At 47.0% G+C, this 11,818-nt stretch overlaps 1 protein-coding gene across 1 annotated transcript in view; it reads right to left on the reverse strand.

Moving 5' to 3' along the window:
* IFT43 (intraflagellar transport 43) overlaps window positions 1-9,291 on the reverse strand; it is a 120,288-nt gene extending 110,997 nt beyond the window's left edge. The window contains exons 1-2 of the mRNA XM_045072055.1: window positions 9,187-9,291; window positions 5,980-6,072 (exon numbers count right to left, since the gene is read on the reverse strand). Of these exons, the coding sequence (XP_044927990.1) occupies window positions 5,980-6,072; window positions 9,187-9,240 (147 nt within the window). The 5' untranslated portion in view covers window positions 9,241-9,291. The remainder of the gene's footprint in view (window positions 1-5,979; window positions 6,073-9,186) is intronic.
* Window positions 9,292-11,818: the final 2,527 nt, after the last annotated feature.

Consider the following 11,818-nt stretch of genomic DNA (forward strand, 5'->3'; position numbering starts at 1 on the left):
TCCAAAAGCCTTTCTCTGCTAGGAGGGCTGTGCACCTACCTATCTAGCAGGAATCACAGAGATCAGACTAGAGTCAGAGATGAGCTGGATGACTCTAAACCAGTTGTCCAACCTCTCGAAGTCTCAGTGTCTTCATGGCTAATATGGGGTAAGAGTAGCCGCTGCTTCAAGAGCCACCATGAGCCTTAACGAGGACCCCACATGCAGTTCACCGAGAGATGGCAATTGTTCCAACATCAGCCGAAATTATTATGAAAGGGAGAGTCTGCAAACTAAAAGTTAAGCCACAAAGAGATCTAGACCCAAGTGAGAAGTGTTCATCCAAAAGAATGACCAGACCTAGACAGCTTTTGCCCAAGATCACTTTTCACCAATCCCATGATTCGGTAGTATAACTTATGGTAGAAGATGTCCTGGTCTTGAGGGAGTGTGTTAAGGGCAGGATCATCTGTATCAACAGAAGGTGAAAGCTTAGGCAGAGAAACTCTCAGAGCTGCCCTGACCAGAGAAAGGTACATACTACAGACATGCAGACATGCATCACGGGACAGTATCTGTAACCATAATACCAACCTCAACTACCACTCAACTATGCAGCTAGTAATCCAACCCTGAGTTGTGACAGGTGACCCCCAAAGTCCCCAAGACAGAAGAGTGCAGTCAAAAACTTTCTCAATAACTGCTGTTTCCTGTGAGCTGGAGACTGTGTTAAGCATTTTATCTGTATTACTTAATTTCTTTACAACATCCCTAAAGAAGTAGGTATGACTCTGACCAACTCTGAGCGAAACTACACGAAGAGCTCATTTTTAAGGTTACTCAGTACAATCAAATGGTTGGAGTTCTTGCAAAGTATTCAAAACTTACTGAAGGACGAGTCAAAGAAAGAGACCTTCCCCTCTCCTCTCAGAGAGGGAGGAAGCATTTCATCACCTGGACCGAGCCACAGGTAGAGGCAAAGAGCCCCGGGAGGCAACAGAGAAAATGGGCAGAAGGAAAAGATCCAGAAGAGTTGACAAAGGTAACTCAATCAGGTATCCTGGAAATTTCAGGGCATATAATGTTTCACTGATCTCTACATGACTTCGAATTAGAACTCTGGAGAGGAATGTGGATTTTTTTGTTGTTACTAAAAATAATTCTTTCCTGTCATACCCAAATTTATGGGAAAAAAATCTGTGTATGAATTCAATTTTTTAAAAAAGTGATGACACATCAGTTGGAAACTACCTACTCAGCAGCCAGTCTCCCCTACCCCAAACTGCCATGTTATGGCTGGGGCAACAGGCCTCACTGAAGAGCCCCTTGAAACTCAGGCTGTTTGAAGAGCCAGTTCTGATCAATGAAATATAACTAGAAGTCTCCTTGGTGAGGTCTCTGGCTACTGTTTTCCTCATAAGAAACAAACTTAGTGGACAAATACATTGAACTTTAAACTCTTGCCCCTCTCCCTACCTAGAATGCAGGTCTGACCCCTGGGGAGCAACCAGCCATCTTACAACTATAGGAGCAAGTCACAAGCTCCAGATGGCAGAGGAGGAAGCTAGAAGGGGCCAGGGTAAGGCATGATGTTGCTCAGTGACTGCACCTGCCCTACTCTGCTCTCCACTGGATTGCCTGCTGTTAGAAAAATCATGCCTGGGCAGCCGGGCAGCACCGTCAGTTAATATCCGACTCTTGGTTTTGGCTCAGATCATGATCTCAGCATCCTGGGATCAAGCCTGGCATCAAGCCCCACACTCAGCACAGAGTCTGCTTGGGATTCTCTCTCCCCTCCTCTCTCTGTCCCTCCCCCTGCTCACTCACTCTCTGTCTTTCTCTCTGAAATAAATAAATCTTTTTTTTTTTTTAAATCATGTCTGCTTGATTCAAAAACTGGGATCAAGTGTCTGATGCATGTGGCTAAATTATTGATACTAAGAGATGCACAAGAATGCCTGAAAATAGATCCATCCTCAAAGACCAGGAGATTTCAAGTTAAATGGAAATAGAAGGCAGATCAAATGTGAGTAAACCTGACAGGTGTATGAAAGGAAGGGGCAGCAAACTGCATGAGGTAGGCCACACATCAGCTCGGGCCAGCTCCTGCCAACTTCCGCCCCTGGGGGGTGGAGGGGGTGGGGCTACCAGCCCAGCATTTCCACTGGGCCAGAAGTTCTGATTTTAAAGAGAAGCCCAGAATTGGGATTTTCATGTCAAGTTTCCTAACGTATAAGTAACAACCGAATTTTAAAAGCTTTAGCTCTGTAAGGATCAAACAAGACATCACTACAGGCAACATTCAACGTCAAGGCTACCAGTTTTCAACCTTAGCAGAGAGGGTTAAGGCAAAATAAAAAGAATCCAAGTCCTACAGAAATAATAACAATTAGCAACATACTGGGTGCTTCGTGCCAGACTGTGTGAAGGGCTTTACATCGATTATCTTATTTTTTCTTTTTAGCCGCCCTGTGGAGGATGTGATATCATGACTCCTGCCTTACCCATGAGGAAACTGAGGCTGAGTGAGGTAAGCCTGTGCTGTGCTCCTGGGACGCCGGGGTGGCACGGTCAGTTAAGCGTCCCGGCTCTTGGTTTTGGCTTTGGTGGTCTCCACCAAGGTAGGCTCTACACACAGCAGGGAGTCTGCTTGATGTTCTCTCTCTCTGCCCCTACTGTGCTCCCACTCACTCTCAGGAACTCTCTCTCTCTCTCAAATAAATAAAATCTCAAAACAAAAGAAGGGTGGGACGAAAGAGTTAAATATTTGCTGAGTAGGGTTCACGTGTGGCAGAGCCAGGATTTCAACCCAGGCCTGTATGACCCCAAGCCCTGTGTCCTTACCCACTCTTCATGAGGAATGGCCCCCTGCACCTAGGAAGCACAAAGCCTGCTTTAGATCACTACCAGTCTCCTGAAGGGATAAGGAGTGGCGCTCTCGAAGAGACTTCGCAGTCAGTTTGACAGGAGACCCAGGCTCCTGGCCTCCTACGTGGCTGCCCTGTAATTAAAATGGAAAAGCCCTGTCCAATCCTCATCTACTCACGAGTTTCCTGAAGGAACACAAGGCGTGTGGTGCTGTCAAACGCATCTCTCCCTTAATCCCCACAGCAACCTGGTGGCATTGTTACCGCCACTAGACAGACAGTGAAATAGAGGATTAGAGAGATCAGTGGACTTGTCCAAGATCCAGGCAATTAGCAGAGCCGGTCTCCAGTCCCGGTTTGTGGTGTCAGGCCCTGTGTTCTCTCTGTTCTAGCAGACTGCCTCTCTGTCTCCTCCACCAGAGCACCCAGCTCCGCCACCTCACCTCAAAACAAACGTTCCTACCTATCTCTACAGTCACTCCAGGATGTCGGAATGGCCCCCAGGTGCCATGTTTATGTTTGCAGGGATAGCTTCCTCCTAGGATCTAGTCAGCAAGGGGACAAAAATAAACACGTCAGGTCATACGCTCAGAACTGGAATGTAAATGGGCACACACCAAAGTCCTGGGATCTAATTTTAGAAAGAAACAGCCGAAAAGTCCCACACAGCACACAGTGCATCTGGCCCTGGGGGAGGTTGCCCACACCACTTTAAACCTCAGTCAGCCCAGGGAGAGAAGGAATCCTGGAATTCTGACCGGCCTGTCACTGCTGGAGGCACCAGTTGGGCAAAGAACAGAATGACTTTTCATCATGTTCTCTCGGAAAAAAGCTAAGGCCCAGAGGTGAATGTCCCTGGGGAAACACATAGGTCTTCCATAAAGGCTGAAACCCCGTCTGTGCTTTTGAAGTTTAGCCGTCACAGTCCTGACTCTCACTGGGATCCACGGGGAAGGTGATGGGTAGGTGAACAATGCCTATGGACCCCAGCCAGGAAGCTGATTTGGTGTGGGGGTTACACAGAGCCTCAAGGCCAACAGGTCATTCCAGGATATCCTGGCCTATCACAGGCCCATCACCTAACCACCACAGGTGGCTGAAACCTCCTTCACAATTAAGTAGACACGTGATCGGTCTTTCCGGCTGCCAGTGATCACAGGAGTGAAAGTTCCAATATGGCAGGAGATTTTGTCTCTTTTTTTCACTAAAATATGCCAACCCTCTGCAATGGTGCCTGGCACATAATAAACTTCAGTAACTATTTGTTGAAAAAATAGCAGAAAAGGATTTGCTATTGGGAAGATGTCCCTGGACCCACAGTCTAAAGCGGCCAGAGGCCAAGAGGAGACCATTAACCCAGTCTTCCACTTGGCCGTTCTCTTCTGGCAGGCATATGCTACTGTAAGTCAAGCTCCCTCAGATCCAGGGATGGGTATGATATGTCCTCTTCCGCCATCTCCCCACACTGAACCACCATCCCCCTTACCGGGGCCTCCGGTGCACCACTATGTACTCACCTGCCATCCTGCGCCACTCTTCCTCAGCCTGTGACGGCCCCCGTCCGCACACGGTGCACCTCACCACCCACCCCCCTCAACCCCAGTCCTGTCAGCCTCACACCTGTGCTGGGCACTGTGAGAGACGGACGGCCTTCCAAAAGCTCACCTCTTATGAGGGGGCCAGTCATGGAAATGACTAGAATACAACGTAATAAGCACTATAATGCAGGTGCTCTGGGCTAAAGTCACCAACTGACAACCCATGGGCCTAATCCAGCCCACATGATGGTTTGTTATAATTAGTTGCTCACCTATAAAAATGTGTTGCTCTCTCACAAAATTTTAGACTGCCAGCATCTCTCAGAAAATCAGAGGATCTGGCAATACTGGGCCTGTGTTCCCCACAGTGTCCATCAGCTTTAGCTAGGCAGTGGTTTCCTCTTTACGGGGGACAGGTGGCCTCTGGTTCGCACAACCCATCTCCCACCCTCTCCCTATGATGTCCAGGCAGTGAGGCCATGGGCCAGCCACCAGCAGCTCTGTACCGGAATGACAGTTTCCTTAGAGTAATGATGCTCTGTACCCACATCTCTACAATAAGTAAGAAAGTAAAACACACATCGAAAGGGCCATGTGGACTGCTCACAGAAGTGCTAGAGAACTTGCTCCCCATGAAAGTGAAGACTATTCCTACATCTGTGATACCGTAAGTAAGTGTACCTGTGTCTTGTCCCCAGCATGCTTTGCTCAGGCACCTGCCTAGCTCATTAGGCATCTCAGCGAAGGCCCCTCATCGATTTTAAACCTCCTATGGCCAATGAACTAAAGAACTGAGAAGAAGCCAGACTTCCTGCTGTGTGGGAACTCACTGCAAAGTGGGGCAGATAAACACCTAAAAAGAAAATGAGCGCACTGTGTGAGAACATGCAGATGTCCTACAACAGGTACTACGGGCACCAAGAAGGAGCCCTACGCTGGCCTGCGGAAGTTAGGAAGAGCCGACAGATGGATTATCCCGAAACTGGTTCTTGAAAAGAGCACAGTTTATTCAAACGGACAAAGAAAGATACAAAACAAAGGGGATCTGAGTAAACTGCCAAAAATAGTGCCCTGGCATTAATAGTGTTCCTCATCAGGATTACCCATGCTCCGTGGAGTAGCTGGATAAATAAATTCCCACAATTCCAGGCCACTCAGAAAAGTTTCCAGGGAAGTAAGGCCAGCACTAATCCCCTTCCTGCCTGAAAACTGTAGCAAGTGCAGGTCACTACTGAGAGCAAATGTCCAGTTGTGTAATCCAACCTTACATCACCAGCATGCCTCGCTGGCACTGATTCGGCAGAAATAAAAACCTGGATTTCTACTGGATTTTGAAACTTCCCGGTCCCTGGCTTCAGCAAACTTAAGAACCGTCTTCACTGAGAATATAACGCAATGCACAGAAACTACTCTGGCTTCAAAGAAAAAAACGTTCCTCTTTCATTTCTTGTTACCAGGATGAATGCCAAGGAAGGGAATTCCTAAATCAAGATAGGAGGAAGGGCTGGCATTACAGAGAAGTGATATCAAATCCCAAATCCTTGCTCATTAAGTAATTACTTACTCTTAGAAAGCATTTTTTTTTTAACACCTACCTCTCCAGTCAGAATCGAAGAGGAGTTCTTGCTACTGAGATGATTCTCAACTTGAGCTGCCTCCTGTTGAGCTCGGCGACCCATCTTCGGCCCCTGTAAGGAGAGATGAGTGCTGCTGACCCAAACATCTTTGAGCCACTGTGAGAACGAAAATTCTGGGAAGGTAAAAGGACAGGATTTGAGGCGGGGGGCGGGGGGCGGGGGGGGAGGATGGAATTTGAGCAACTTGAACATATTTTTCAAAAATGCTCCATACCCTTAAAATAACACCTGATGCCCCTTCTATTTGATAGGAAAATATGAAATTCCTGGATTAATGACCAGGGGTTTCTCTTTTAACTGCCATAGATCTTTCCTACCCAAAGAAATGCACACAGACATTCCTCTAGAATGAACAGAGACCTCGTGCCAAAGTTCAGGGAAGAAGGTGGCAAAGGCTCTCATGTTCCAATGCAGGATTCTAGAAAGGCCTCATTTCAAAGCTGCAGCCTGGCATGAAATTGTTATCAAAAAGGCTTCTGGGGGGAAGTATCCTTAAATTCCATGGCAACTAGCACCAGAGAAATATAGTTCGCATTTGCTCTGACGCATACACTAATTGGATTTGTGCTTCTAGAGAGTAAAGGAAATCTCTTACGAGAATTTTGAGCCATCAGCTTCAGAAATCAGAACGCTTTAAATTCTGAGTTATCAAATGAACCATCTGCAGGTGTTCCCCAAAGCCTTCCTGGGGTGGAGGCTCTGTGTCTCAAATGCTTCCCAGCACAGAAACAAAACTTTATTTAGGCAGACTGGTGGATGTTGAAATATTTATATTTCAGTTGTTGGCTTTTCTAAAACCAGCATTAATATAAGCACTCATTAATAAAATCTCATTTGGTGTGGCTTCACTGGATTCTCACAGGAGCAGGGACTAGGACTGATGCCAATTCACAAGTGTGGAAAGTGAGGCCCAGCAAGGCAAGGAAATGGCAGAAGAAAATCAAAAAGCAAAATCTTCTTCTGTCTTCAGCTTCTCAGTTCTTTCCACTATCCCATGCTGGAGTTTCAGTTTTCAGATGTTCTAAGAACTGTCTGCACCAATACATTGAAAGGGGTTACACAGGAGTTGCATAAAAAATCCTATGACATGTTTACATTTCAAATTCAAGCCAGTAATTTAGGTTTCGGGGATGATGGAAACAATTTTTCTGATCAGCAGCTCATTTTCCTCCGAGGCAGACAGTTCCACCCCTCTGCCTATCTCTCCCCTTTCCCACTTGTCCTAGCACTTGGTATCTGAACATGGTGTACCATGCACAGTGGTTGTGCTAAAACAAAAATTCAACAATCTTGTCTCTAAATGCGGTTTCCGGGCGGTTTCTCTAATAACTGTAAAGTATTTTAAGGTTTTAAGCTTTTTTTGAAGGCCCTGTATAAATCCACAGGAATGACTGGTAGAAAAACTACTTTACTATATTTAGATGTAGGTGTATTTTAAATGTATAGTCTGTTTATTGTCCATTTTCCCCCGCCGGATTGTAAGTCCTCTGAGGACAAGGACTTTGCTTGTTGTTGCTGTTGTTTTTTTAAGATTTTATTTTTTTAAGTAATCTCTACACCCAGCATGGGCCCTGAGATCAAGAGTCGCATGCTCGGGGCACCTGGGTGGCTCAGTGGGTTAAAGCCTCTGCCTCTGGCTCAGGTCATGATCCCGGGGTCCTGGGAGCCTGCTTCCCTCTCTCTCTCTTTCTCTCTCTGGCTGCCTCTCTGCCTACTTATGATCTCTGCCTGTCAAATAAATAAATAAATCCTTAAAAAAAAAAAAGAGTCACATGCTCCACCATGCTTTGAGCCAGCCAGATATCCCTGTGTTGTTGGTTTTTCCGTTTTTCTTTTCCCACTGCTACATCTCCAGCACTTAACACAATGCCTGATATACAATATCTGATACACAATAAATATTTGTTGAAAGAATGAATGCATAACTACATTTACATTCCCAGGGACTAAACAAGTTCACATCTCAGAAAGACCCGGTGACCTAATATTCTCTTTGGTCAGTCAAGGGACCTGCTTCATCCTAGAACAGTTGTTCTTGTCCCCTGAGAGGTGCTCCTCTCCAGTACCTTGGAGGACATCTGATGCTATCAGGGCCCTTCAAAACAGAGATTCCAGAGCAGAAACTGAAGACCTGCCGTGTGCCCCAATCTTCTAGTGACTGTGGTCCTGACTAATTTTAAAGGTAAAAGGGTTTGATGGGACTGTGATGGAGTTACAACACTGAACTTGGGTCTTGAATCGAGGTCGATGATCTACAGACTATATACACAACCAGGTAAATTGCAGCCTCAGAAGTCATAGCAGCGAACTTCTTCTAATAACTGAGCACATGACAGGCGCTGCATGAAATGCTTCCCAGGCGTTACTCCGTCTCATTTTCATTGCAGCACTTTACTTTGAAGTATCAACATCTCCATTCTAGAGATAAGGAAACCAAGGTTGGGGAGCATGTGTTTGTTGTTAATGTTTTAGATTTGGGTACAGTTGACACACAATGCTCACTTTTTTTTTTTTTTTTTTTTTTTTTTACCCAGTAAGCAGCTTCGTACTCCATCTGACCTCTGGGCCCCCCCAGCACCTAGCCACTCCTCCACGTTATAAATCCTAAATCATAAAAATAAGGTAGTGCCCACGACCCCTTGGGAACTCAAGGGGCAAGAAAAGGCCCTTCCAGTCAGCACCAGCCTACCAGCCTGCCCTCCATGCATAAAACACTGAGGTTTTTACATGAAATTATAGCATGAGAATTCTCAAGGGAAAAAAACCCTAGCATGGGTGCAAGTGCGACTCTGGCCCAGGATGCCTCCAGTCACCCTCAGATATGCCCTCTCTAGGGGAGTTGGCACTCACGGCTCCAGAAAGCGGAGCCTGGCTGGGAAATTTCCCACGGGTCCCAGAGGCCGGCGGGGGCAGGATCTGTTTGTTTGCTTTCAGAGAATTTTAAAGAAAGCAAACCCCAGGCCCGTAGCGGCGGAGCCCACCGCTGCCCCGGGGGCGGGGCGGCTGAGGCAGCCTCTTCACTGGCCTCACTTCCGCGGCTCCGCGTCCGTCCGCTCCGGCCACTTGCGAGAGGCCAGGCTGAGGCGCCTCCGGGAAGCCGGGCCGGCTAGGTCGCCCCTCACCACTCGCCAAATCCTAGCCCCAAGCCCCCAAGTCGGTCCTCACGGAGGTGGCCAAGCCGCTGCGCCGCTCCTCGCCTAGGTCCAGCACATCCTCCATCTCCGCGGCCGCCTGAGGTCATTTCCTGGAAACCAAGCGGCGCAGTCGCGTCCCTGACGACGGCTCCGCCCTTTCATCTCAATATTTAAAGGAACCGCCGCAGGATTCCTGGAGTCCCTGTGCCACCTCTGAATTTAAACCAAAACTTTCCTAAACTGCTTTGCCTGACTTCTGGAAGAAACCCCCAGCTACTAAATCCTGCTAGCGCCGCTCCTATGGGACAGCGAAAAAAATGTTAGTCTTTAGGAACTGTCTACGTGTGTAGCTCTGTTTAAATACAGGTTATTAAGTGCAAAGCCTACTACTAATAGTAGTGATTAAATTGATCCTTCCTATTTATATAGGCCCTTACTATGAACAAAGGATTTCCTTAGTTATTAGCTCACGGGAAGGGTATAATAACCTTATGTGAAAAGCAAGGTGCGCCTATTATTTCCACAGGACAGATAAGAAAACAGGCTCACGGGAGCGGGGAGTGGTCAGGTGCAAATAAATAGTTTCTCATGGAACATGCAATATACATAATCTCTGCCTTCAAGAAGTTGACAGAGACTGAACCAAAATGTCAAATACCTAAGTAGTGATAATGTTCAAAAGTCAAGTTATCCCTCCAACACCCCCACATAGTGAGCATCAGTGATATCTCTGTCCAAAAATTGAGGACTGTAAGGTGCAAAGAGGTGGCTTGAGGGAAATCATCTGAGTGCCAAGCAGCAGAGCCTGATGACTTTTTGATATCAGATCTTATTAGAGTATTTTTCTCCTGCACATATTCCTGGGTACCAGCCATATTCCTAGGTCAGCAGAGGAAGATGTCCCTCGAATTCCCAGCTTAATGGGGCAACCGAGTGGAGTCTTTATTGACTCTCCATGTAACATCCCTGAGTCAACACCACGGGCCAGGTCCCCGGTGCTGGTTAGCTAGACACCCTCTGCCCCCCTGCCAGAAGATGGCTTCACGGTCCTGAAAGTAAGCAATATCCCTAGTATCATACTAGGGTAAGGCCTAGATGCCCACTGCTAAAAAGCCTTTTTAAATACCCAATAAACTACTCAGTTCAACCAGTCACCCACACATGTTTACTGGGTAGGGCCATGTGTTAGCGTGTCTCGTGACAGCAAGAGCACAGCTTGATGTCAGGAGAGTTGTGGGCTCATCCTAGCTCTGCTGATAACCACCTGTGTGGCCTTTCTGGACCTCAGTCTCCTCCCTCGTAATTGCTCTTGGAGATGACCCCCAAGATCTGTTCCTCACTGAGAATACCCGTTTAGATTTTAATCTGATGAAGCATTCATTGCCAAAATCCAAGACAGATAAAACGTAGGCTCCCATGAATCCTTTGTTTTCATCTTCCTTGGCACTAGATGAGGAAGAAGGGATTCATCTTTGGATTTTTCCATTTGGTGTGAGCTCATAGCTACATAACCACCACCTTACTGCCAGTTTCAAACCCTAACTCCCACTTCCTCCCTGACTTCCTGAAAGCAAAAGGTGCAATACACCGTGCTCAGTTTGAGCAGAAAGAAGCCCTAGGGCAGTGGCTTCCAGACCTCGCTGAGCACCTGACTCACCTGTGGGGTTTGTTAAAAATACACGTGCCAGGGCCGCATCCCTGGAGACTGACTGGGAGTCCCAACGGATAGAACTTGAATAATATTCCTCCCATCTTGCAGGTGTTTGCTTAAAGGCCTCAGTAAGGTCTTCTCTGTTACCCTATTTTAAGTTTCAACAGTTCCAACCTAGGCACTCCCTAATCTACCTTCCTGCTTTATTTTCCACCATGAGGCTCATCTTTTATCATCATACCTAATTATTTGATTTACTGCCGGTTTCCCCGCCCCTCCTACCCCACCCCTAATGTAAGGTCCCTTCAGGGCAAGAGTTTTGTTAGTTTGTTTTCTTCAGGGCTACATCCACAGAGCCCAGAACAGTGCCTGGCATACAGACAATGTCAAAATATTTCTCAAATGATGGCTGAATTTCAGAGGCAGTATTGCCTAAGAAAATGTATAGAGCCTGGCAATACATTTCCTGGGTCCAAATCTCAGAGTTGACACCTATTGCCTATATATTTTAGGTAAGTTACTTTTGAGCTTTCTACACCTAGATTTCCACATGTTATTCAAATGACAACAATGCTTACCCAAACTAGAGAGCCTGGGTTAAATATCGCTTCCACCACCCATCAGCAGGGTGGCCCTTAGAGGAAAAAAAAAAAAAAATCGCTCTGTGCCTCAGTTTCCTCAACTGTAAGCTGATCAACCACTGTTCTGGGCATTCAGTGAACATCCCAGAGGCCTGGGAGTCAGGAGCAGGAAGCAGACCTCACAGGAAGGGTCCAGGAAGGCTGGATGAGGTGGGGTGGGGTGGCGGGGAGCAGCACTGATTCCCAGGAAAGAGATCAAGTCAGAGGCAAGTCCTATGTTGCCGGACAGCAACGTGCCTTGCCCTCTCTGAACTTCTCGTGGGAAAAGACCTAGAAGCTTAGGCGGAGAAGAGAAACGAGAGCGAACGGAGAGAAAACTTCCCCTCACCCATCTGGGAAATGGGCTAGGGCCAACTGCTGACTTTGCGCTC

The sequence above is a fragment of the Mustela putorius genome, unplaced genomic scaffold, assembly GCF_011764305.1.
Source record: "Mustela putorius furo isolate JIRA1106 unplaced genomic scaffold, ASM1176430v1.1 tig00000129_pilon_pilon_pilon, whole genome shotgun sequence".
Classification (NCBI taxonomy): domain Eukaryota; kingdom Metazoa; phylum Chordata; class Mammalia; order Carnivora; family Mustelidae; genus Mustela; species Mustela putorius.